The 26,976-nt window shown below is 45.2% G+C and overlaps 2 protein-coding genes across 3 annotated transcripts in view; one reads left to right on the top strand and one right to left on the bottom strand.

Annotated features, from left to right (window-relative positions):
- Positions 1-18,009, bottom strand: part of TSC2 (TSC complex subunit 2) — a gene marked incomplete at its 5' end in the record, with an annotated part of 34,473 nt that extends 16,464 nt beyond the window's left edge. For both annotated transcript variants that reach the window (XM_082490457.1, XM_082490456.1), the window contains 25 exons: positions 1,165-1,296; positions 3,833-3,927; positions 4,150-4,252; positions 4,576-4,669; positions 5,115-5,304; positions 5,883-6,017; positions 6,393-6,515; positions 7,261-7,414; positions 8,028-8,134; positions 8,426-8,548; positions 9,094-9,210; positions 9,541-9,696; positions 10,583-10,664; positions 11,454-11,557; positions 11,773-11,910; positions 12,140-12,283; positions 12,924-13,050; positions 13,401-13,474; positions 13,823-13,948; positions 14,359-14,407; positions 14,900-15,017; positions 15,152-15,296; positions 16,123-16,233; positions 16,891-16,977; positions 17,872-18,009. In XM_082490457.1, coding sequence (XP_082346583.1) covers positions 1,165-1,296; positions 3,833-3,927; positions 4,150-4,252; positions 4,576-4,669; positions 5,115-5,304; positions 5,883-6,017; positions 6,393-6,515; positions 7,261-7,414; positions 8,028-8,134; positions 8,426-8,548; positions 9,094-9,210; positions 9,541-9,696; positions 10,583-10,664; positions 11,454-11,557; positions 11,773-11,910; positions 12,140-12,283; positions 12,924-13,050; positions 13,401-13,474; positions 13,823-13,948; positions 14,359-14,407; positions 14,900-15,017; positions 15,152-15,296; positions 16,123-16,233; positions 16,891-16,977; positions 17,872-18,009 — 2,972 coding nt within the window. The remainder of the gene's footprint in view (positions 1-1,164; positions 1,297-3,832; positions 3,928-4,149; positions 4,253-4,575; positions 4,670-5,114; positions 5,305-5,882; positions 6,018-6,392; positions 6,516-7,260; positions 7,415-8,027; positions 8,135-8,425; positions 8,549-9,093; positions 9,211-9,540; positions 9,697-10,582; positions 10,665-11,453; positions 11,558-11,772; positions 11,911-12,139; positions 12,284-12,923; positions 13,051-13,400; positions 13,475-13,822; positions 13,949-14,358; positions 14,408-14,899; positions 15,018-15,151; positions 15,297-16,122; positions 16,234-16,890; positions 16,978-17,871) is intronic.
- Positions 18,010-19,493: 1,484 nt separating this feature from the next.
- Positions 19,494-26,461, top strand: NTHL1 (nth like DNA glycosylase 1; the record flags this gene model as incomplete). Its single annotated transcript, XM_082490353.1, has 6 exons — positions 19,494-19,569; positions 20,119-20,366; positions 22,465-22,635; positions 23,190-23,349; positions 25,148-25,253; positions 25,950-26,461. 6 exons carry the CDS (start codon positions 19,494-19,496, stop codon positions 26,071-26,073), a joined length of 885 nt encoding a protein of 294 aa, XP_082346479.1. The 3' UTR covers positions 26,074-26,461.
- Positions 26,462-26,976: the final 515 nt, after the last annotated feature.

A 26,976-nucleotide genomic window follows, 5' to 3' on the forward strand; every position in this document is an offset into this window, starting at 1 on the left:
CCTTCAAATCAGCCAAGTTAGCAATGCAATTTAAAACAATTGCAAAACCAGGCTAGATTGAATATTTTATTAAGATGACTCCTTATGCCATCATAATTCAAACTAAGTTGAGGTACAGTCAAATTTTTTATGACGTGGCAACTTCTTTGGCATCATTAAGCATAATTATCTGAACTTTTAGTTGATGCCATTTACATATAAATACAAGAGAAGAAAATCACCTAATAGATTAATGGCGATATCAGAGAATGAAGTGCCAGAACTGTATTCACAATTCAGTCACTTCAGTGTCTTTCCCCCAAATACTATACAGTTATTGTCAAAAATAAAACCACAGAAAATAAAGTTCCACTGACAGCAATCCTTACAGATTAAGCCACAGTTCAGATTTTAAACCAACATGTTAAACACAACAGTTTAACGCTCAAGGGAAGTGGTCCAGAAATACATTTTAAAAATTAGCATAAATTGTTTCATCTTTCATGTGTGCAAATCAATGAGTGCAATTAAAACCTTTTTCTTTAGCCGTGAAAGCAATAGCTTCATATGGGCTGAGCATACATTTCACTGTTCTACAGAAAGACAAATTAAGGTTTTCACAGCACTGTACTTTAGACCAGAACACTTCCGTCAGCTCCCTTTGCCTCAAAGATCAACTCCTAAACTGAGGCCAGAACTATTCCTCATAGTTTGGGAGGAGGGCCTGTGCATAACTTTGCCAAGTATCAAAAGCCCCTCCTGGGGCAAGTCGCTGCTTAGAATGCTGAAGTTTTAGTGAGTTTTAACCAGGACTCTCACATGCACAGAATGCAACCTTTTTCCTTTTTTTCTCTGTAGTGTTTTTTGTTTGTTTATTTTCCCCCTCTTCACCATCTGTACTTGGAAAATAGAAATTTTTGTTGCTAAAGCACCAGAGAACGCGGCAAAGTCATCATACACAACACAGGGTGTGATGTGATAACCCAGTAGCCAGTGTTGGGAAGCCATGGGATATCCATGATACTTTCCCAAAACCTTTGACTGTGGCTAAGGCCAGTTTTTTATTGCGTAGCAAAGTCATGCAAGCATCCCACATGCAAATCCACCCTGCTTCCACCCGCCCTTGCAGTAAAATTTCCAAGTGCTGAGTTGCTCTTGGATTCTCCCCATTTAAAGTGCCTCTACCTGCGGACCACATGTTCAGACACACTGATGCTGCGGGATCGGAAGGCATCAACTGCAGAGGATTCTTTCAGCTCTTTCACTGGAGGAGAGTTATTCAAGCCTTGCTTTGCATTTTTGGCTAGTCTTAAACTACTAGGTGGAGAAGCACCAAGCCCCAAAAGAGGTCACAGGAAGGGAGGAAATCATTGTAGGGATGTAGGTTGAAAGGTCACAGGTCACAGGGTCAATATTGGGGGATCCCGGAGGGTGATGTAAAATAAAACAAATGCCAAAAAAGGAAAACAAAAATTAAAACGTACAAACAAGCAGAGCTGAAAGCATTAAAAAGACAAACCACATTTTGAAAACAAGATTTTAAACGTGCTACAAAACAAATGAAATTAGTACAAGTTAAAACAAAAAACTGATTGAAATGATAGTTGGAATACTGCGCTGTTAAACAAAGGCAAAAAGCACCTGAATGCTAATTTGGCACAAACTTCTCAAGTCTGAGAAGTTTTGTGCAGTTCAACCACCTCTTGTGTTGCCCCAGCTCACCACTTCAGCATGGCTAAAAACCTGACGCCTTCCACAGAGACCAGATCCTAAAATGCTTTACCAATACCAGGTAGCAGCACATTTTTTCTAAGAGACACAGGAATATGTCAGACATCTCTATCTCTGTTAGGTCTGGCCCAAATCTGAGCTTCTCCCCTGAATCTCAAAAACACCCCGGGCCAGTCAGAGGTGCCCCTCAGCTCTGCTCGAGACGCGGGGGGAGACTCAGCCTGTCTATTCTGCCCAATTGATCCTGCTCACACTGCACAGACGGAAGGGCAAGCCGACAAACATCCTCTTGGCTGTTGCTGACTGCACAACACTTTTCTGTCAAACAAGCTATCTTATTTCAGGTGCCTCGAGGTAACCCACTTGACTTTCAACTGGAACAGAAAGGAAGATAAGCCTTTACACTGTCAGGTGCCAACCATATGTGGGAGATGACAACAATTAACACCTAAGGGGCACTTTAATTAGTCACAGCTGAGATGCATGCCTGGCCCAGTACCAATTTGGACATAATAGTTGGTCCAGCAATTCACATCCCCATATATAAAATGCAGATACTAATTTAACCCTTCTGGCTCTTTCTAAACATGATTTATTTGCTGTCCTCCTTTCAGTGAATTATTACATTTCAGATAGGAGGGATCAGAATTTATTTGTCCTTCTCCCAACAACCTCTGACATATCACTTTTGGCCACAACTGGAGACGTGACTGCAGAGAGCACAGGCTCATACTCTGAGATAATCACCCACACCAACATCACACCATTCAGCAACCTTGGGAACCGTTGGGATCTTGATCTCTTGGAACACCCAGCACCTCAGCTAGGGCATATAAATGCTTATTCTTTGGGCTTAAGGAGTGAAAACCAAACACACGAGCTTGTCAAGCAAGGAAACAGATATCTGCTCAAAGCTATTTCCTTCTCTCACTTGGCCAGAATCCAAGCTCAGACAGACTCGGAGGCAGTGGCATCCTGCCATTCTGGTGTTTCGAGTTCCTGCCTGATTACAGCTCACACTCCTTAGTAGAGATTTCTGTGGAAAGTGATCCAACAGCATTAGCAAAAGCCTTTAGATACAGTAGTATTCCAACCTGGTAGAATTTAACAGGTTTTTGGAAAAAAAGATTAGTTGAAATTCTTATTTGAGAGACAAGTGTCAAAAGGCTTCTCTTCCAAGTTTCTGAATGAAAGAGGAGGAGATGGAAGAGATGAAACACAAAACAGGATTTACAGCTATAGCATTAGGGCAGGGATGGTGTTTCTTCATTGCAAGATACTCATTGAGCCTTGCAGTTAAGTAGAGGCACTTTCCCCAGGGTTCAAATGCCACTGTATGCTTACTGCACATTAACACTGAAGCAAGTTAAGTGAACCAATTTAGGTAAGCCCTGCAGGTAAAAGGGCATTAGAGAAACCCTGAATGCCTTCCGAGGAATATTTTCCTATGTCAGCAAATGTTACTTTGAAAGACTGCTGGCAAGATACGTTCTGACTTCTAAAGACATTAGGCTTTGCTTAAAACTGACATAATGGCTTCACGATTCAAAAAAAAAGATCATGACATCTAGATATACAGAAGGCAGCTGTCTGCTACCCAGCACACTGACTTGGCAGATAACACTATGGAAAAACACAGCATTGGCGCTCTCAATTTATACAGGTTGCTAATCACAACGATTTCACTGGCAATCATTTAAATAGTTGTTACAGATCAGTTATCAAAAGGAGTTCACACTATCAATATGAACATGGTATTCTAGTACTTCTGGTATTACTCTTCTCTATTATTTCTGGTAGCATCGTACTGACACACATCAGCCTGAAAGAATTGTTGATTTTCATAAATTAACAACAAAAAGCCTTACTGCAAAGGCTTACAGACCAGCTAGTGATGCCCTCGTATGTATTATCAGACTGTCAGTTTGGTTTGATTCCAGCTTCTTACCAACCTAAGTTTGTCTTTTACCAATCCCCTGACCTAAAGAGGTTTACTTTGCTTGCTTAAATGCACTGTCAGATTTTGGATAACTAGACCCAGCGTCGGTCAGAAAAACACAGGGAAGGATGTGAGCACTAGAACAGGGAAGACAAGACCCTGCTGGAGTCAAATATAATTTACCTTTTTGGCCTCTCATTCAGGCTTGTACTGCGAGCCCTGAAACTGTCCTTCTCAGGTGTGTCATCAAAGGAAAGGAGGACATTTGAGCGCAAACCCTGCCGATTGAGACAAACAAATAACAGTCTGAATAGCTAGGACGTGCAGCTGAAAGACTGTAATCACGGGCCAATGCACAAGAACTCACTGCCAGTTTTTAAAAGGATGTTTACAAGAAAAGTAGAATTTTTCTAACTTCAAACAGAACCTTTAAACTTCTCAAACCAGTTTTTAAGTCATCATTTTTATTATATACTGTTTGATTCAGTAGTGTCAATTACCTTTGTAATATAGGGGACAAAGTCCTTTCGGAAAGGAAGGCGACACCGAATGAACCACATAGCTATCACGTGATGTGCCAGGCAAACAATGTACTGGTTAAACCTAAAACAGAAGAAAGATCTCCAGAATTTAACGCTGCATTAGGAAGCCATTCCAGAACAGAACAGAAGGACTTTTCAATCTGAGACAGAGAACTGTTCCTTTACCTACTGTAAATATAAAGAAAATAAAAAAAGTTTAAAAGTTCTGTTCAAGAAAAACAAATATTTTGTCCAAAGTGAACACATCCCTTCTTCAGAAAAAGCCTGGAAATACCAGAAGGAGCTATATCCTATAAATAACCTTGATCAAAACACTACAAAAAAGGCATGTCTCATTCTCTTAATTTTACAGATGAGGAAGAAGCACATTTGCTATGAACTTACTTGGAAGGGTTTGTGTATGGTAGGGAGATGGCGAACACACTGGCATACTGCTCTGCTGCAAAATTCCTGTAGAGGTGAGGCAGCCTGGCTAGAGCTAGAACAGTTCAAGAAGAAAACCAGCACCGGTGAGATCTGAACACAAAGTATTCAAGATCACAACTCAGTTTAATTTGAATTGTTTTGTTTCTTCTAAATCATCAGCTGACATGGAAGTTAACATCATGGTATAATTTCACGCCATTTAAGTTATAATCAGCGAGGTGGAGAAAGCAGCTTCGAATTTCCCATCACTGTACGGCTGCACTACACAAAGCATGTCTCTTTCTTCAGTGTGTGCAAGTGCTTTAAGTAGAAAAATAGTAACAAACAGGATATGATCAAACATCTATATCTTGAGGATGGTGCAAGGGCATCACCAAAAACCAAGAAACCCTTACAATGCATTCCATATAACTAATACAATCAAAATACCCATATTCAGTGCAAACAACACATTTACAACTATAGAAGATCAAAAGTATAAGAACATTACAACTTACTTGAAAGAAATTCTAAGAGAGGGATTGCCATATTGGCTGTAGCAGAAATGTGGGTTAATTTGACTATTAAGACGGGAAGTGCCTTTATGATGATGTCGGGCATCTCGACACTACAGACAGAGAGTGCCACAACGCACTGGTTTGCACAGCGATAAATAAGACCATGTTCCAGGCAATACACTATTTCACGCTAGAAGAGCAAAAAAAAAAAAAAAAAAAAAAAGTCATAATACAGGGAAAGAGAAAAGCTCTGACATACCATCTCCTGATTTCAGTTAGCATTTCAGAATGGCTTGGAAGGTATCACTACTGCAAGGCCTGTATGATACTTACATACTTAGTATGTTCTTATCCAAAACATACTAACACAGAACCTTAAATAATGTTGCATGCATTCTAGGCCACAATCTTAAGATGGGACTTTAATCAAGTAGACATTTTAGAAATGAATATTTCTGATTAAACAGAATTTTTATGGTTATCAGGGTCTTCCAGCAGAAGTTAAAGTCACTCAGCAACCTGCGAGCAGTGACAGATACGGATGGAGAACAGTGAACCCAACTGACCGGACAGTTACTGCTGCACAAAGTCAGCAAAGTATTTTTTCACCCCTGACCCAACCCCAAATACAGCAGATGCAGCTTTTTATAACAGAAAAGGGCAGTGTTACCTTGCACTTAAAAGTCTCCTAACCAGCTAGTATGAGAAAATGATCTACCATACATGCTCAGGCCCCATCCCCCCTACACCCTCTTACTTTCCCCGTACCTGTTTAGCTTTGTCCAGATAATTATGATAAGATATTAATGCCGTCAGTACTGGGACTACAGCCAGATGCAAATCCGTGCGAGAAAAGCCTTCTGGGGTACCGTGAAGCCTGTCAGTAGTCTTTTTGTCTGTGAGCTGATACATCACACAGTAAGTTAGAACACTTCACGCTAAAAATACTCTCTAAAAGGCAGGAGAGAGGCACTGCCTGTAGCTCCCTTTTGACATGCATACATAGAGAAACAACATTCCTTATTACCTACTTCTGTACCTAAAACAACCTTCACAAAAAGGGAATGTTGGTGAGGACTAACAACCAGTATGCTAATCTTCAAAATATTCGTTTGAAAAAAAAAAAAAAAAAACCAAAATAAAAAACCACCTCAAAAAAAGAAAGAAGGAAAAAAACCCAAAATTAAAAAAAAACACACCAAAACCCCAACCAACCCCAACCAACTCTCAAGCAAACTAAGTGTCTGGTGATTATACGAGTAGGGTGCGTGGCATTACCATGTAGCTCAGTGCAGAGGCCAGAAGGTCTATGTTACAAGGAGAGGTTAAAAAGAGCACTTTATAGCGGAGGGATTCAGGTAATTTGTTGAGGACCAACTTCAACACCTTCCAGTCTGTCTCCTGGAAAAAAAAGAAAAAGTTAAGGTGGAAAATTTTTCTATGATTTTAGTTCAGTTTGAAAGTAAGACCAACCAAATTTCAGACAACATGCCATTTCCTAAGCAGATGTATGTCTTGCCATGGTAGCTACGTAAAAAAAAAAGTGGCATTTAGCTGTCACAAGTTACTTCCTGTCTGTCATACAGCTCTAGGTGCAATATAGGCACTGCAAACTTGAAGACAACTTGTATCCAGATCTGACTGAGCTCAAAAAGACAGAGCCAGAATTCAATTCTCCTAACGACTGGCACAAATCACCCCCCAGAGCAAGACAACCCCTCAGCACAGAACTAGGTCCAATACAACACTAACGAATCATTTATATTTACAGTTTATTAGTGACCGGAACATCTATCAATTCTCAAAATACTTAAAAAACTTGCAGTAAGAGGGTTTCTTTTAGTTTCATATGCCCTTTCAGAAACAGGATGACTTATTTGATCTTTGTTTAACAAACACTTTTTGCCCTTGTCTGCTCTGAAGCAGAGTGAAATGAAAGCTTTGCTTAGCTTCTAAAGAGCTGAACTGGTGCTCCCACTGGTGGCTGTAAAGCTGCACAATTACACACAGATTCTGCCCAAGAGGGAGGATTTAACTATTGCTTTTCAGACTTATTTAGATACTCTGGGACAGAATTCTCTAGCTAGCTGATTTACGTTGACATATTTCACACGAAGACAACAACTGTTATTAAGAGTGAACATACTTGCTTCAAACACTGCAGAAGGACGCCAAAGACCATTGAATACGGCAGATGTCCTATACGAATGGTGGCGTTCTGGGAAGGCGCACTGGGACTTCCTGAAGGCGGAGAGAGCGTACCAGCAGGCTTTTTCTCAGAAGCCCTCTTCTCTGCTTCTCTGCAACATTGAAAGGGAGAGGAACACATGTAATGTAATATCAAGATCAGAACAGCCTACTCATGTGACCTACAGTGCTCCCCTAGCCAGTTTAATGACCAAACAACAATATAAATCGCATTTTCAATTAAAAACCACAGGATTGCCCAGTAGACAGACAGAAATAGTTTGGTCAGGTTAAGGATTTTTCTATCCAGGCCCCTAGCAAACTTAGAAAGATGTATCTTGGGACATGTTACGCAAAGAAGTTCAGACCAAGCTATAAAATTAAAAATAGCCACATTTGTACAAATCACTGAATCAAACCTCAATGTGAAAACTGGTTTCAGGCAGGAAATTGCTAATATTTTTGTGAAATTTTGTGAGCAGGAACATAAATTTCATGTCTGAGATTGAGAGCTCTGTAGATAAGCGATTTGTAAGAACAATTCACCAATGAGTTATTAGTTGAGACAGTCCTAGGCTGTAACTACAGATTTGTGTAGCAGGTAATTCATCAGGATCTGGAAGATTTAGAAAAAACTGCAGATTGCTACTGATGGACCATTAAGCTCGTGCAAAAATACCAAATAGTTTGGAAAAAAGCTTTTGCTTAATGCAATGAGAAACCTACACAAAATCACATAGGCAGTAAGGGCTGAACCTCACTGCTCCATCCTTGTTGGAAAGGCCAAGACGGTGGAGGGAGTCAGCTCGAAGCATCAGCAGGAAATCAAATACCTGTAACAGAGAAGACACTGGAATCACTCAAAACCCAAGCCAGTGGAATACTGTCCCACCTCCTCATGTGATACTTTTGCAAGTACAAAGGGATTTTTAATAGATGCTGCGGCCAGTTCTGTAGCAGGCATCACTTCTGGTGTTACAGTACGCATACATACTCCTAGTAGCCAATAAACATTTAATTCTACTTCTACCAATCTCTAAAGCTCACCTTCCCCACCTGCCACCCAAGAATTTCAAAGACAGCATGCAGCTTTTGACCTGAAAGCATAAGGTTACTGCTCATACCTGCAATCTGATGCTGCTAGCAACAGCAAGGCTGTATGCATATATATAATGGCGTTGGACGTGGTGAATCAGCATCTCGTACACCCGCATTGCATGGCTGGACGGTAAGCTGTACAGTTTTGTCTACAGAGGATGAGAAACACAAATCAAAAGGCAGATTACACATTTGTTATTTGGAAATGCGTATCTGCACTCAGAAGTCAAGAAAAACACAGCAAAAACTTGCTCCTGAAAGCAAGATGAACAGATGGCTCTGGACAGAACCTCTGTGAAGACCCCAGAGCAACTCTGCCTGGCTCCAGAAGGGCACTGGCTGGAACAACCAGCTCTTCACAACTGCTTAACCGTATCTCAGGACACGTCACCCGAACACAACAGACCTATTCAAGGTTATGAACCACTCCCTTTCCGCTAATTTATGAACACATCTATCCTCCACACATGAAAATGTGCTCATATTCATTGTACAATGGAAATTAAGAAAAGAAAACATTTAGCAAGCAGTCATACAGTACCCAAAAGCAAAAGGAATGACCAAACCCAAGACAATATTAAGTGGATAAAATAAAAGTTGGAATATTTAATAGTGAGAGAACGGTTATCTAAAAAGCCAAGTCCAGCAGAAGACTATTCTGAAGAAGACATGTTTAATGCTCTGCAGCATTTACCTGAAGAATTATCAGGAGTCCAAGAACTGCTGTCTTGACATCCTCCAAAGAAGCTGAATACGATAGCAAGTCCCTCTCTTCCAGTTCAGAAGGGGATGAGAGAGAATGCGCAGCCACCTTTTAAAAAGAAAAGCAATACATAGTTTAAATCTGCACCACGCCTTTTCTTTACTTCCATCCTGGAAGGTCAGGAAGGACTACAGCAAGTAGTCCTTGCTGGAGATTTTGCCAGCCCTGTCAGGTAGCTTGGACGTGCATGGATAGGGTTTCTAAAGCTCCCTTCCGCTCTGCACTTCAGACTTGCATGCTCCCAAACCCAGCCGTTTTACAATATCCTGCTGAGCCAAGCAACTGGTAACAGTCTTGGGTTAGTCTCCACAGTCACAGTAAGAGTATCTGGTAAAAGATGTGGTGATGCCACTGACAATTGACCAAACTGCGCCTCACCTTTTCTATGATATCAAGCAAGCTGTTAAAGTGATGTGTGTTGCAGCCTTCAGCCAGGTCTACGAGTAGCTGAGTGGCCAGTTTTCGGACTTGGTGGTCTTTATCCTCTGGAATGTGAGCCAGCTGAGAGATCACAACCAAGTTGATCAGCTCTTCCTGCAAAAGGACAGACCTCAATAAGCCTTGACATTTTGCTGTCAGTTGTTCAATCAGCATGTTAAAGACACAAATAACGTCAAACAAAAGAAAACTGATATTCTGACATCAGGCTTGTTTCTCAACTAACTGTTTGATTCCTTGATCTTTTCTCTACCATCCAATTAAGTATTTCTGTACGCCATCCCTCCAAACATTTATGACTTTTGTTGAAATTGGATTCAATGCTTTGGTTTTCATCTGTCCTACAGACTTGATAGACCACGCTCAAACAGACTGTTGACAAGGGATTTCTAGGGCTTTGTTTTTTGAGAGAGAGGAAACAAGCAACTGCATCATGTTCTCACAAATCTTGGAGGAATCCAAGAAGCACTCCTGCCCCTTTCTGTCCTCTGACACTCTGGGTACATTCCAAGGAGCTGATGACATCCCCAGAGCTCTTCTGTAACTCCCCTCTCAGGCAGCTTCCATCTTGGATTGCAATTAAACTGCAAACACCAAGACAAGTCAATCTGCTCACATCAGATTGTGTCCAGACCTCATCTTTTTACAAAGCTTTTAAATAAACTCAGTATCTCTCACATTCACTTCTCTTTCTTCCAAAACAAAATGTATGTGGAATTAATGACCTTAAAACAGGGAAGCAAAACACAGAAGCTCCCACTCCCACAAGTTGCACATACCTGTCCAAGGACAATTAAAAGGCAAGTCCTCCAATAAGCATCCTAAAGAAACATGACTACTGTATGCAACATCTAAATCACAGTTCTGTACATTCCCCAGTGGCAGAGACAACCTGAAGCACAGCATAAAACATGCCTTACCTAAGCCCTTCCCACCCACCTAAGATCCCACATGTGACCATCAGAAACAGATAAACACAAACCTCATAGAACTGTCTGTTAATACTCAGGACAAAGGACAAGACATCCAGAACTTTAATACGAACAGCACTACGACTTTCGTTCCTAAAAAGGGAAGAACAAATTCAAGATGAATAAAATAAAGTTGCTGACATTTAGGGAAGGGGGGAGAGGAGAAAAGGAAAGTAAAACTAAAGTAAACTAAGAAATTTCTTAAGAATAAGAACAGTAACTGTTAGAGAGCCTTCAGTTAATGTCTCTACATATGAAAACAGACTCATGAACAATTGGAAACTGGAATCCCAATTCAGCTTTTACTACTTCTGGAGACCTGTGACTGCAGTTTTCCCATTTCCAGTCCAAACTAGGAAGCACATGTCAGAAGAACAAGTGCTCTGGTGAGCAAACTTAAAACCAAACATATGGCACTGAGGAAGAGTTGCTCTTTGGCAGCATTTCAGAGACAAGACAGAAGTTTGTTATTGCTGTATGTTGATATTTTAGAGCACAAGAATACTTTTAGGAGTACCAAATTCAAACCCAGATAACATTAATATTGGATAACCATATGCAATCCTGATGCTTAACAGGAAAGTCTTGTTTGATGTCAGAATTACATAGCGCTGTGGAGTGGAACACATAACTGCCTAAGCTAATGGGAATAGCACCATCCAATGGAAATGAAAAAAAAAAAAAAAAGGCAGCATAAATAACTCAGTGTAAAGTTTTTCTTCTGTTAAACAAAATCCCTTCATGTACTGTGCCCCAGAACTACCATACTTCTCAGCAGTCATTTACTAACATTAAAACTTCAGAAAACAAAATTATCTAACATGGAAAGGTGGCAAGAAACATTTGAAAGTGACTTGTATTCACAAAGTTGTGATTTCATACCTGAAGAATCTCTCCATTAACATCTGCAGGTTGTGAATCCAGCCATCTTTGGCAGGATGAATGGATTGAGCTCTGTATGTTATCAAGTTTAATACAGAAGATTCCTTTCATGGAAAGATCAAGAATTTTTTTTTTTAGTGTATAAGAAAATACAATATATCCATTCCCCCAACCCCCACCTCAAGAATCAGGCTCATATAAGTCCTTGCTGTGATTTTCTGACCACTTGCTGTTTTAGGACTCCCAACTTCCAACTGTACTGAGTAACAAAACGGATTCAACTGGCAACAAAGGAAGACAATAATAAGTAAAATCTTACTGGTCTCTGATCAGCACATCTTTCTACCAGCTCAAAAAATCTCTCTTCAGAGCCATGGAATTCATTCTGGTCACAGAGCTCTTCTACTGTAGTCAAAAGATCATGTACAATGGACTTAAGTTCTTGGCTCTCCAGACTCTGAAACAGAGAAAAAAAAAAAATCCTAAAAGACTTCTACTTTATCAGAAACTGCTAACTTTTAAATACAAACAGAAAACTCGGTTGAGAAGCACAGTATTGAGAATTTGGCTAAACCTTCATTCAGTTTCAAAGTTCACTAGAGCGTACAAACAGGAGATCAATTTGCAAAAATGTTTATGGCAAGGTCTTTTGATTGAAAGCACATCAGGACAGGCTCAACACTTACCTGCAGCTGTTGTAGCAATCGCTCCATGATGTCCAAAAGGATATCCCACGTTACAGCTTGCAGCTCCTTCCCATACTTCTTTATTAGACGTGTTATAGACAGAACTATCTCATAAGACACAACTGCATTGGGACATGTCATGGCCTGGAATACAAAGCATTTCAGTCAGTTAACAGTTGGAAAGCAGTGATCAGCAACCCTCTTAAATTCAAATGAAACACGCCTTACTAATTAGGAGCTTAGCCTGAAGGTCTGAGATAAATACATTCAAGTCTATACACACAAAGGGCAAAGCAAAGAACCATTTCTTAAAGTGCAGTTACGCACCCTTGCAAACAGCTGTCTATCAGATGTCAGCTACAGTCCCATCTTACAGAGCAGACACATAAGGTTAAAGCTAGTAACTCTGGCTTGATGCACTTTGGTGAGAAAATTTTAAGAGAGCCTGAAGACACCGTCCCTCGCTTTTTATACCACACGCTAGAAAGAGTGAAGTTTTTCCTTTGCTTTTATTTTTTAAGCTAAGGTACTCACAGTGTAGGTATTTGATAAAAGGAATTCAAACTTTGCTTTTCTGGCCAACAAAGATATTCCAGAAGGAGGCCTCGGTTTCAAACTTAAAACCTTTGTTGTTTTACTGTTTCCCCACACTTCAATGCATACCCAGTTGCTGTCTCTCATCTTTTAGGCATACATGTTGTGTAGTGGACCACATTTTTGTTCTAAATTTGTGCAGGTCCAGATGTATACCTGACTAAAAAGTTCCTCCAGCATCCCATCCTACCTTAAGGAATGAAGGCAACACGGAAGTTGGGGAATTCTTGAGTGAATTGAGGCGATGAGCACCCCACAGAGCCATCCCAACAAAGAACACAGCTCCTCTCAGCAGCGCTGCATCTGCCATGTAAGCTCTAAGAACAGATAGAAGGAAAGTCTTAGACCATGCTACAATTATTTTAGCATGCAAGAGTGAATAGGAATATACACTGTCACAATAGCAATTCCCAGCTGTTTTACAACAGAGCCTTGCACAGCAATTTACAAACAGAAAATCAGAAAAACATACAGTACAACTTTAAAGAAAGGAAAATTGAATTCAGAAAAGCAAAAAAAACGAGCACTTCAGCAGCATAACTAGGAAGGGAATTCACTTCTAAGCACCAGAACCTTCAGTTTGTTCTACTGAGGTCAGTGACTCCCTATCTATCTCAACAGAACCTCTACTGACTTCCTTGGGTTTTGTTAGATACACCTTCTTTACCTGTCTTCCATGATTCTGCACATGTTGTAGATGGCACTGTGTCCCAAATGAGTTCCCAAAAGGTTGCGCATAAGCTGCAAATTCAAAGAGAACACTTAAATGTCCATTTGTTAAAACACTCATTAGCCTAAATATGCAGTTAGCTGGCCGATCACGCCCGCTTATGGTAAGTAAATGTGTCCAGCCGCTTCGATGCCACAACAGAAGCCTGTCACATCAGCTGAGAGGAAACTATGGGTAAATTCCATGGACATGACAGGAGTTCCACTAACAATGTGCTGATCCCTTAACACTAGAAATTTAATTTACTTTTAAAACCAAACTGAAATTTATGGCAGATGCGCACAGGCACATCTAACACTTCATCTTTGAGGCCAAAACAGTGAACTCATTAAAAACCAAAACTACAAGAAAGTTCTGACCTTCCAGCACGGCTCGCAGAGCTCCTTCACATTGATGGTACGGCACAAAGTGATGATAAATACTGGCAGGTTCTCAGATGGCAGACAGTTATAGCAAACAACTGCATCTAGGACTTGCAAGGAAATCTTTGGGAAGGAGAATGACAAAATGGTTATATGCTTCTCTACGAATAAAGCAGGTCAAATTCTAATGTGGCAGACCAGGAACTCTTCTGGAAGTCACAAGGGACACAGATGTCCCCTTTTTTTTTTTTTAGTTTATATTTTTAAATCATTGCAAGATGGAAAGTAAACTATAAAAAGCACAGTTGAAAAAACTATTTGCTTATGAAATTTATCCATGCTCTGTTTTAGAATAAAATTATTATTAGTGCATGACATCCAACAGCTTACAAATACTTCATAACATTGTATTAGCTGTCTTGTAAGATGAGAATAAACTGAGAGTCTGATAATCTGACTTTGTTTGCAAAAGTTACAGTTTCAAAGGATTTCAAAGAGTTCTAAAGCACTAAGAGAAGAGTCAAATTACTGACCTCTATGTCCACAGATGATGAAGTCTGAATGCACAAGAGACATATCTTGCTGTTAGGAAAGAACATTTAATTATAATTGTTTGCTTAATACTATTTTAGGCAAATTACAAAGAGCCAAACAGACAAGTAAATTGGCATGTTGTTTTACTCATCATTCCCCTCACTGCAGCATTGTTGATAATACCCCTGGAGACACTGAACACTACAACCTCTTTTATAAATTTAGCTTAAAGTCGCACTTAAATGCAACTCACTGTGCCTACACTAATACAATAACAAAGACCCTTTGTGAGACTAAGTAATGCAATCAGGTCCATCACATGGAATGGGGAAAGCACATGCAGCTAAACTAAACCAGATCTGAACATTGTAAGAATTGAAAACTAAGTATTTGTCAGAAACATCAGGTATAACCTGGAATGAAACAGATCTAGATCGGATGACAAATATTCCACTTATATATATGTTGAACTGCAACTTTCTTCTGTAATTTACCAAGAATAATCATGTAGGAGTTAAAAAAAACCAACAAACAACTTACTGGACCATGTCAGCTACATAGTCTTCCAGATAGCAGCTATTGAATTTCACAAGATTCACTAAAACCAGAAGGAACTCAGAAGACAAACCAACATCCATCCACTGTAGTACAAAATCAGCTAAAGAAGGAAAAGAAATTGTTACAATATGCTTTCTACCCAGAAGTATTATCACTACCCTTTTCTCCTACCACTGAATGCCTATCTCTTGACTTATTCCCACCAAATGGAAGAGAGGTAGAGACAATACCCACCTAACTCTTCTTCTAAGTAGGTGATGTATCGTCCATTCTCTGTTAGAGCCTTGAACACTTCAAGCCGTTCATGCAAGTCTTCATTGGAGGGATAGTCCTTAATAACCTTAAAAAAATGTGCTCTGAGGATCCCTAATCTCTCACCCTTTAAAAAAAAAGTGGGGGCCAGGGGGAGGAAGAACAGTGTCACCAACGTAAAAACAGAGTTAAAGCCTGGACGTTATCAAGGTCTATAACAGTAATCTTCATGCTTGAAATTGTTCCCTTTTCCTACAGCCTACAAAAGTCTCCTGAAAATACCTCTAACCTCTACTGGCTACTGACAAAGGCTTGGGTCTTCTCAATCTGTTATATCAGCACTCAGGGTTGGAGGCATTTTGTCCAGCAACACACAGACAGCATCCAATACACAAAGAAATCCACGGGTGCTGCAACTGACAAGCACTGCCAGTAGAGCATTTAAAAAACAACAACCCAACAAGCCAGAATTGATGCCTATTCTTTTCGTAAGCATCTAGCCCTGCTTTTTCAGAATACTGAAAACTAGAACTTTGGTCTGATACAATCTTACGTTTGTATAGCACATTGTGAAATCTGAAGAATTCACAGCATGCTTAACTTGGCCAGGCTAGAAAAGTATCTCATACAGAACTTCTTGCATACTTGACATGCTGAAACATCAAAAACAGCTGCAGACTAGGACTAATAGGTCTGGGCAAAGACCATATGAAGTTTGCTACACTATGCTGAACTTAACCCAAAGTACTTCCTCTTTTTCAAGAACATTGCCTCAAAAACAGAAAAGTTTTCTATGAGTTGTATGAAAAGTTTTGCTATGAGGTCAAACCAAGACTTAAATTTAAATGCTTCCTCTTCCCATTTACTAAGCACAACCAAAATAAGAAACATTCATACTCTGCACAAACCCTAGTTTAAGTGTAGTGTTTCTCCTACAGTTTGTTTGTTTTCACCTGTCCTTGAACAATTGACTTTAGCAGATGAAGAACAGCATGTCTGGCTTCAACAGGGCGCTCTGGCTGGAGCATATCAGCTACCACTTTCCATATTGCTTCCACTGCATGCTGAAAATAAACAGAGGAGATGGGCAATAGTAGAAATGCTAAACTTCTTCCCAGATTTTTACCCAGTAGGTCAGTCATTAGCAAACAAAATCTCCAGATATTTCATCTCTGGAGTTCTCTTTTCTGAGGGGCATTCTCACTTGCCCAGTCATAAGCTCAGATGAATCACATGAGAGACACCAAACCCCATCCTACCTGACAGCTTGCACCCCAGTAACTGAAGTTCTTCATTCACACACTTACTTCAGTGTGAGCATTCATGTAGAAACATTCATCCAAATACAAGATGAGTTTAAAACCAATTTGAGGCTGCTTACTAAGATGACAGAAGGAGCTAGCAAAAACCTCTTCTACAGGATTAACATGATCTCCCATGAACCATCCTGAACAGGCTTGAATACTTGCAGCGTTCTCCTTCCATTCAGTTCAGAAAGCCCATCAGCTATGTCCTCTCTGCTCCACAGTTGGTAGGTTGGACAAGACTAATTCCCTTGGCATGTGAGCCATCCTTTTACACGTTTGGACAGCACAAAACAGCTTCTGGGATTAGCAGTTTTAAAAGGCAGTCTAAACTACAGGAGCCTCTTACGATAGGTTAAGAGCTGTTTTCCTTAAATGTTTATCCTTCAAATAATCACTTAACACTTTGAAACTTACCTCTTCAATTTTTTTAGTTTTTGCCACTTCACAAATTTGACTGATTGCTCGTATCCTATTACTTAATCCACATTCTATGCTCAGTTCCTGGAAAGAAATGTAGAAATAAGCTAACAGTTTATCTTACTAGAAACACTTATCCATTTCTCCAAGGGGATCATAAACCACTGAAAAATGAACTACACATTTGTCCAAAATGACCTAACCATTAGTCATCAGTGGAGCATTTCAGGAATTTCTCCAAAATCTTTTTTTTCCATTAGCAAATGATTTGTCAAAACTAAAAACTTTCACAGAACCGCAGCCAAACAGCTTTTCACCTCCAGGACAGAACATCAAATTTTCTTCAGAAAAGTTAATAACTTGCTGGCTGTGGTGCTTGTCCAGTTCATGGGAGAAGGGCAGAGAACAGAGGGACTTGAAGTCTGGCTCTCCAGCCTTCCAGCAGGTAAGGGCTTGGCTGCTCCAGCACAGACAGGAAAGAATTCTGGTCTCCTTCTCCCTTTTACGTGTTTTCCTCCCTGTGTGCCAATTAGTCTGCTTACAGACTCGCTCTACCAACTAATGGAATATTTTATTTTATATTATTTTTAATTTTCACAAAACGGTAAGGTTTTCATAAAATAGAAACAGTTTCCAGCTTGGGCTAACTGCCACCACATAAACTTCATCAAGCTCAGACTATAAAAAAAGAGCAACACATCTTGAGGAAACACCCTGTAACCCAACATAAGACAACACCATCCTATCAAATATCTCAAAAGTATTCAAACGCTGAGTAACTAAAATGCTCTAACTTCAAAGTAGGTGAGTTTTACAACTATTTCACTAGAGATGAACTGAGAGCTAAGATAAAAAGGCATGGTCGGGGAGGGGATGAATGTCAAAACAGAAAGGAGAATGAGCAAGCCCTCCTTCCAATCCTCTCAGCTCAGGTAATCCAGACACTATCCCCACCTTTACTACGGTCAGTTCTCACACCTTGAGTATTTCTGCAGTGATGATAAACTCCGTTTGTTTGCCCTCTGACGACTTTGAACTTCCCCGGGATGTTCCCAGCCCCAGGAGATTCCTGAACTTCTCCTTCAGTCCAGAATCCTTGCTTTGAGGCTTTGCCATTGTTGACAAGCAAGCAGCGCTGGGGCCCTGCAAATACAGAACAGGGTGTCTGTTAAGAGAGGCCCACGGGGAATCTTCAAGCAGGAATACAGTAACAGCCATCACAATGTGACTTTTACAAACAGCTCTGGTGTCTCAAGCCATTTCAAACAAGGGAGAAGCCCAACGCTGAGGATGAAACAAGGAGCCCGCACGCATGAGGGACCTGTGCTTCTCCTGCCTTCAGTACCCACATCCTGCAGCTACCTGAGGAATGGGAAGCTCGGGGTTATGATTTTCTGGGAGCTCCAAATGCCCAGCACCACCACAGCCTGCAGAGAGCAACCACCATTCTAAAACCGCTGAGCTGATTTTTGAAATATAAACACACACACACTTTTTGGCGGGTGTGAGCTGAAGTACTTGTTCCCAGTCCAAAAGCAATGGACAAACACACAGCACTGTAAAGTAGATGCTGCAAGTAGCTAGATGTGGGAAAAAACTTAAAAATCTGAGCATTCTAACATCCAAATGCTGCCAAGGCAAGGAGAAAGAGGGGGGAGCAAGAACAAGTACACCCATTACAGCAGTGGCACATCAACGGCAACATCCTTCAGAAAGGTCCCCAGCCAGCCCCAACTTGCTGCCCCTCGGGGACCCCGGAACCCAGCTCAGAGCAGGACACCCGCTCCTTCCCTGCTGGCGCAGCCCCAGCACCCTTCCCTCAGCACACACTCCCGCACAAACTCAGCAGCCCCCCGGCTATGCCCCATGCCCCCATGGGCATGCCACAGCAATTCCTTGCGCTTCCTGAGGACATGCCACAAACCTCGTCCCAGCATCCCAGAGGACACGCTGCTGCCCCCACCCCGGGGGACACACGACAGTCCCCATCCCAACGTCACCAGGGGACACACCATAATCCTCAGCCAACCGCCCTGGGGGACACACCACAGTCCCCAGCCCACCACCCCGGGGACACACCACAGGCCCTCATACAGCCCAGGACATGGCACAGTGACCCTCCGTCCCCCCCAAACATGTCGGGACCACACCACAGCCCCTCCTCCCCCACCACCACCACCACCCCGGGACATGCCACAACCCCTTACGGACACACAACAGGGAACAGGCCACAGCCCTCCCCCTCCCCCAACACACCCCGGCTCCCTGACAGAGGACACCCGGGGGACACCCCCCGGCCGGGGGCAGCCGGCAGCCCCACTCCCGCACACCCCCCCCCCCGGGGTAAGGCCCCGGCTCCCGCTATTCCCCGCCAGGCCCCCGCGTACCCCAGCCTAGGCAGTGGGGCCGCCGCTCACCCACTCCCTTCACTCACCCGCCGACCCCCGGCCAGGCCCGGCCCCGCCGCCCCCGGCCCGCGACCCGCTCCGCGCCGGCCCCCCTCCCGCGCCGCACCCCGCCCCCGGCGGAAGTCCCGCCGCTTCCGGCGCGCGCGCCCGCCGCAGGGCACGCCGGGACCGGTAGTTCCCGGGACTGCCGCCATGTGCGCGGCCGTGTCCGCCGGCGGTGGGCGGGCGGCGGCCCGGCGGCTCGGCAGGGCCCGGGGGGCGGCCGGAGGTACGGAGGGGGGTGATCGGTGCTTCCCCGGGCTGGCGGGGTCGTGTGCGGCCCTGGCACGGGCACGGGCACGGGCACGGGCACGGGGACCGGGACCGGGACCGGGACCTGGGGGCCCCCAAGCAGGGGGAGTGAGGGCCCAGCCCAGCCGGCTGTCAGGGACATGGTGTCCTTGTCACGTCCCCCTCGGAGCCCGGGATGTGGCAGGACCCCGACGGCTGTCCTGGCTGTGGCACTGTGCGAGGGCCCGGGGATGCATCAGCAGCCTCCTGTGTGTTTGGGACGCACGTCCCCACAGTGTCCCCAGCTGTTGTCACCTGTTTCCCAGGTCCTTCCCAGTCATTTCTCACCCCACGACTGGCTCCAGTTAGGGCTGGGTGGATGCGAGGTGTTGCTGCTGGGTTGTGACTATGGGGAAGACAAGTTCAGCCCTTGGCAGTGTCCCCCGGGCGGTTGCTGGCATGCAGGGCCAAGGCTGGGCTCTGGTGGGAGACGACGGCTTCCTTCCCTTGGCCTCAGGTCTGAAAATCTCTCTCCCATCTCTTGCAGTGAGCGAGGTCTGTAGCACAGCCGGCATCCCGAGGCGCAGCAGGAGGAGGAAGAGCGTTGCCATTGCCTACGAATCTGGGCAGGGGGATGGTGCTGAGCAGGGGACCCCTGAACCCCAGCGACCACGCTGGGAGCCTAGGGACTGGCAGCAGCAGCTGGAGCGCATCAGGGAAATGAGGAGGAACAGAGATGCTCCCGTTGATGAAATGGGGGTGGAGAAGTGTTATGACAGCAGCGCACCTCCACAGGTAACAACACCCTGCTGCCCTGCTCCATCAGGCGGGCACATGAAAATACAGCCCCGCTTCCACAGCTCTCCGGCCTCCCTCATCCTCATGTTGCCCCTGGATATATCCCACTTTGGGTGTCTCCAGAACAGAAAAATAAATGCAGGGTGTATCAGGATTCTCGGCTGGGATTTGTCCCACAAGAGGTTACTGCAGAAGTGTGCATATGAGAGAAACCGTTCATCCTGCTCGAGGAGGAGAGTCAGCCGCTGCCTCTCTGGTACCGGGCTCATTGGCTTCAGACAGCCCTTGTGAAATGGCAGTGGGTGTTTTCTGAGATGTTCTGTGTTCGCATTCAGCCTGTGCTGGACATTAGAGACCAACTAGCAAACACAGCTGTGAAGCGTCCTTGTCCTCTGCTTAAACTGCTGCCGGAAGAGTTAGCAGGCTGAACCAAGAGTAGGAGCTGAGACAAAAATAGGATGATTTTGGACTTGGGAGTGAAAACCCTGACAGTGTATTGTGGCAGCGGTGTCTTCTGGTGCAGGCTGGCAGGGCATGAAGGCATATCCCTTTTAAGAGTCCAAGGAAAGTATCCAGCAAGATGGCTTTGTAATACAGAGGAAAAACAGTATGGAGAAAAGGCAAGGGGAGCTGAGAAAAAACTTTCCAGGCTGCTTTTATGCTCCTCAGAGCAGCACATAAGCATAGGCTGGCTTCCTCCCCTCTTGCGGTCCACTTTTAAGGGGATACTGGTTGAAAGGAAGGGCCATGCTGGGATGGCAATGTGCTCCCCAAGCCTGGGAACACAATCAAAGGGCCCAGATGACACCTCCCTCCGAGGGGACCATTTGCATCGGTACAAAAAACAAAGCTGACCGAGGCCGTGGTGCGGCGCTGGGACCTGGGGCTGCAGTGCTGCGCTCTCTGGGCATGGCACTGGTGTGGGAACACGGAGATAACCTACAGGCAGGCTCGGCAGAGCAGCAGGAAGCGTGTGCTCCACAGCGACCTGCTGGGCTCTGAGGGAGGGGTCTCGAAGACACAGCTGCACAGCTTCAGCACATGTAATGCTGTCCTTATTGTTGGCCTCGTGTCTTGGGCTTGGATCCATGGGGAAAACGGTTGGCTTTGACTCCGGATTCAGACAGCATCACACGCTCCACAGTCATGTGGGCTGGCACCAAGCGCAGCTGTGGGGCCATGGGGACCACAGGGCACGATACGGAAATAACTGTGCTTCCCTAGGGAAGCAAGGTTGTTGCTTCCAAGGGAAAGAGGATGTTGTAACCCTCAGCACAGAACAGCGCTCCGCACACAGTTTCCATGCACTCGGAGATTACCCTACTTCCATGCACTCAGATTTTTCCTGGCACACCTGCGGTTTTGTAAACTTTGTTTGTAAGACAGCTGGAGGAAGGATTGTATCCCATCTTATCCTGGGTCAGTCCAGGTTAGTTGCATCATCCTCCTCATTCTGGTGGGGACAGAATCCCATCTGGAGAAAAATCAATTGAAAAATAGGAGGTGAATGGTCTGGGCTAAATCCTGCATGACAGCATCAGAGGAACATCTGGGTTTAGTGTTTCATCTCCCAGTCTCTGCCATCCCAGTTCTTTAGATTTGGTTTTGTAAGGAGCTCACTGGATCCAGATACCTGGTTCCTGTTGAAGCCTATTGGGAAACAGGTGGCGTTTTCAAAAGCTGCTTTAGAGCAAAAGTTGTATGAAAAATCATTGGGTGTTTGTACTTTTACATCCTGTGGGTTCTCCTGAGAATCCCATCATCAGGAAAAGTTTTGTCTGGCCCTTTGTGGCTAAGCACTGGCATCTTTGGATGTGAGATCCCAGCAGACAGTAGCTGCTCTCTGCCCTTTTACACATACTGACTGCTTAGGTTGAAGGTGTTTCTTTTCTCCCTTTATTGTGTGGCAAAATTAAAAGGTTATGGATTATTTCTCTTGCGGCCTTCCAGTCTCTTATAGATGGATACGGCTGAACCAGGGTAGGCCCGTATTATGCACTGGGCTGAAGATGATGCTGGATGGGAGAACTGAGCCCTAGAGGCAGCCAGATCCTCTCTGAGATCTTGGGTTGTCTCACTGCCTCCTTTCCCCCAGGTTATGCGCTACCAAGTTCTGCTGTCGCTGATGCTGTCCAGCCAGACCAAGGACCAGGTGACATCAGCTGCCATGCTGCGCCTGAGGCAGCGTGGCCTCACAGTCGACAGTATTTTGCAGATGGATGATGCGACACTCGGGCAGATCATTTACCCTGTGGGATTCTGGAGGGTAAGTGCAGGATCGCAGCAGCACCTGACAGGAACGTGGAGGAACCCCTCTACCGTCCTCTGTCCCCATGCAGCTGTCTGAGAGAGCTCAGAGGCCCAGGAGAGGAGCGCAAGGCGGGTGCGGGCTTGTCCTTTGCAGGCTGTACTCGTGGCCGGTTGCTGAACTGAAAGCAGGGGATGAAGGCAGGAGGTGCGTGCAAGCCAGCCCTGCTCCTGAGAGACGCACCCACAGCTGGTATTCAGCCTGTGGCTGTGCCCTGTGGTGATTTTTCCCCTGGAGCGAAGCTGAAGGCTGTATTTTACACCAGTTTTAGCAACTTGTATTCACAGCAAGATTGTTTGCTGCAGTGCCTGGAGTATGCAGGGGAGGTTGGAGCTAATCTGGCCTCAGTATTTTCCTTTCAAGGAGAATTCAAAGATTTCTGTCTCCCCTCCGCAATGTGTGGCCTCACATGTAACGTATGCTCAGGAATGGTTTGTTTTCTGAGCTCTTTGTCTCTTTTTCCTGTGTTGGAGGGCAACTTGGATTTTTTGCCTTTCCCCTTGGTTTTCCAGAACAAGGTAAAGTACATAAAGCAGACGACAGCCATCCTGAAGGAGAAATACGGGGGTGACATACCAAGAACTGTGGAGGAGCTGGTGCAGCTGCCGGGAGTTGGGCCCAAAATGGCCCACTTGGCCATGAACATTGCCTGGGACAGCGTGTCTGGGATAGGTAGGTTGGACCATGTTTTCCCTATTCCTCTCCTAAATCCTGCCTGACCCATTCCCCAGGCAGAGGGGAAGCCTTGCGGCTGGGTAAAATGCCTGCCCCAGGAGCCTGATAGCATCACTTCACTTCTGCAGAGTATTTGGGTGGGTGAAGGATGTGACCCTCAACCACTCACAGCAGATGGGTTGCCATAGGATTTAAGCATAGATCCAGCTACTGTTTTTCCCCAAATTTGATAGCAGAGATCCCCAAGGGCAGTCCCTCCCTCCCCTCAGATCCTGGTAAGCAGTGCAAGTATTGCCTAATTGGGTAGGCATCCAAAAAGATGTGCTAGCAGAGTAATGCTTTTAAATCTCTTTGTTGTCAAGTGAAAGAGAGGTGGGGGTAATTTTGTGATTTGGGGATATTTGTAGGATAGTCTGACATTATTTTTTTCCATGGTTGCTTCTGTTCAAACAAATCTCATTTGGGATTTTTGTTTGGCAAGCCGTAAGAGGGCAGAAGCAGGGCTTAGTCAAAATTACCGTTTGAAATCGGTAATTCATGATGGATTGTGGAAAGAAATGGTCTCATGTAATCTGTAGCTATGGAATTTCTGATCTGTTTTAGTTCCTGCGGCTGGGTAATAGGTGACCGCGGGTATATTTGTTTATTTGCCATGTTTATTGAACAGAGAGCCTAGGAGAGTGCATAGCTGTACCCTGTGAAGCTGTGTGCTTTAGCAATGATTGTCCAGGAGGAAGACTGCGGTGGAGATGGGCGCAGGCCAGACCCAGGGCAGGTTGGCTCCTGCACGATGCTCGTTTGGGGAGCGTGGCTGGCAGCAGAGCTGCCCACAGCAGCCGGCAGATGGGGCTGGACAATCAGCTGCAGGGTCCCGGCGGGCTGCCCAGCCTGGGGGCCCCTGGGGACAAATTAATATTCCAAGTGTATTTGCTGCTTAATGGAGGAGCCCTGGGAAAGCTAGGAATGGTGCCACCTGATGAATGACTGCCTCCGCAGCGAGCACGCAGCCCAAGGTCAGTGCGGGCAGCAGCTGACTCCTGCAGCCCCACTGGTGACCGGCAGCGGTGCGAAATGTGGCTCTTGCGCTCGATTTGACAGCACTTGGGGTCTGTTGTTCTCTCCCTGCTGTGGGGGAGGGAAGTCTAGAGGGAGCCAAACTAGCCAACTGTTTTCCAAATAATTGTGTGCTCAGTTTTGATTTAGGAGGCAAGACTTTGTCTTCCTGTTTACAGGAATTTCCTGGGTTTTGCCCAATTAGCCATAGAGACAGGTTTATCGCTGCTGATCTAACAATAATATACTTTGCATTCAGAGCTTTTTAGCTCAAAGCACTTATAAACATTCATTTAAGCCTCACAAACCCTCTTGTGTTCGTAGGTATTATGAAATGTGTTTTCCATCTGGGTAAACTAAGGGGCAGAGATTGCAACTTGCGTAACATCAGCTGAAACACAGGGAGGAAGAGAACCTGGGACAGGCTGCCCTGTGCCTGCTAGATCAGAGCACGCGAACCTTTGAAGGAAGGCGCTGGGTCAGATTGTGCGAGCGTGTCGCTAGCTGCGTGGTGTGAGATAGCCATCCCGTCTTGCTTTTGGCTCTGAGCCTAGGAAGAAAGCAGCACGTTTGTTCTGCGAGCGAACCTCCCCTCCTCTTTTACCTACCTGTTCCTGCTGGCCCGCGGAGGAAGCCCGTGCAGGGCGCTGTACCTGGTGTGCCATGACAGGCAGCTTTTGGCTGTGCTCTCTCCGTTCAGGTGTGTCTGCCCCCACCTAAACTCTGGGCTCTCCCTTCCTAGCTGTGGACACCCATGTGCACAGGATCACAAACAGGCTGAAGTGGGTGAAGAAGGAGACCAGATACCCCGAGGAAACTCGGGTGGCGCTGGAGGACTGGCTGCCCAGGTGAGACCTGAGACCCCAGCCTGCTTCATCCACACCAACCCCCTCGAGCTAGCTGCAGGAGCTGAGCCATGCCTGCACACAATCCTGCTTATAGCACTTTCAGTGACTGCGCTTTGGGTTTCTCCTCTTTATGGGGGACTAGTCTGCAGGTGTTTCTCCTCTCCTAGGGACCTGCAGCAGCAGCAGCATCTCAGCTACTTAGTTGTTTCCTGGCTACCAGATATATTGATCACCACTAGTGCAGCCAGGTACCTGGAGGTCTTGGTGCCCGATTCTTGCCTTGACAAATTTACCATGACCCAAGCTAGGTGCTTTTCTACACAGGCCCTTGCTGAGCCTAATGGCTACAGCAATATCAGACCATGGTTGGATTCTGGCCTTCACTGATGCTTAATCTTCAGTATCAAATGCCAGCTGACAGGTAGTCTGTTGCATGTCCACATCTGGCACATGTCTTGGCACAAGAGAATGACCACAGGCACTTCATGTCCATCCTCTGCTCCCCACTCCAGTTCAGAGGGATCAGGAAAGGTTCAGAGGGCTGTTCTTAGCAGGAGGCTGGGACCCGCCTCCAGTCGCCTTAGGAAGCCAAGAGGAACAGGCAGTAGGCGAAAGGGGTCCATTTAAAAGCACGCGCTGTTCTTTAATCCTTCCGAGCAGCTGTATCCGAAAGCTCATGTTTTCTTCTCATTGCAGGGATCTCTGGAGGGAGATAAACTGGCTCTTGGTGGGCTTTGGCCAACAGACCTGCCTGCCTGTGAATCCTCGCTGCAACGAGTGCCTCAATCAAGACATTTGCCCAGCTGCTAAGAGACGCTGAGGGATCATCCGGTCTTCGTAGAGCAACAAAGCCGCTTCAGCTCAGCAGCAGCCCAGCGCTGAGCCCTGGTAAAGCTGTGCTTTGCACGGGGCTGGCTGTGTGACTGCAGGGAAACGGGACACTGCTGCAGCCAGCTCAGCATCTCTGGGGAGGGAGCAACCGCTGGCAACGGCTAAGCTCTCGAGAGGAAAAAGGGTCTTTCAAAGCACAGCAGTCCTGCTGTGTCAGTGCTGAAGGCTCCAGCCCCCATGTGAATGCCTGAGCATGCCCTGGTGGAGCAGCAGGCTGTGCCGCGGCAGGAGGAGCTGGAGAGAAATGCTTTGTCCTAGGGGACTTGCTGCTGCTTGTAACTACACATTTAATAAAGGTGGTGGGTTTTTTTTTTCTACCCACGAGGTTTGTTGGCATCTGTGCAACACAGGGCAGGGGGAAGGAGAGGATGGGTGACCTCACCAAAGTGTGAGACCATAGCAACCAGCCCCGCTGGCTGAGAGCAGGCAGCATGCGACCTGCCAAGCTGCCTGCCCGGGCAGCGAGGGGGCACTGCAATGAATAAGGTACAACCAAAGACTTCACGAGCCAGGATCAGAGGAGGCCACCGCCTGGACAAGTGACCTTTTGGTGCTGGTAGCAGAGGAGCAGCAGGTAATGCGAAGCAAGGGGGGAAGCAGGAGACAAGCCAGCATCGCTCTTGGTTGTGTGTGTGCCAGCAAGGGTTACAGTGGCCACAGGAGCCAAGCTAGCGTGTGCCTCAGAAGCTGACGGAAGGGACACCACCACCATCTCCGTTTTGTTCTTCAAAGAAAGGGCAGTGCTGACTTCATTGTAGAGCTTCAAAGGAATAATTTCAGCTACTCTTTAAACAGGCAAGGGAGGAAGCGAAGTTTATAATGTGCTAAAGAA

The sequence above is a fragment of the Vanellus vanellus genome, assembly GCF_965231255.1.
Source record: "Vanellus vanellus genome assembly, chromosome: 14".
Lineage (NCBI taxonomy): Eukaryota > Metazoa > Chordata > Aves > Charadriiformes > Charadriidae > Vanellus > Vanellus vanellus.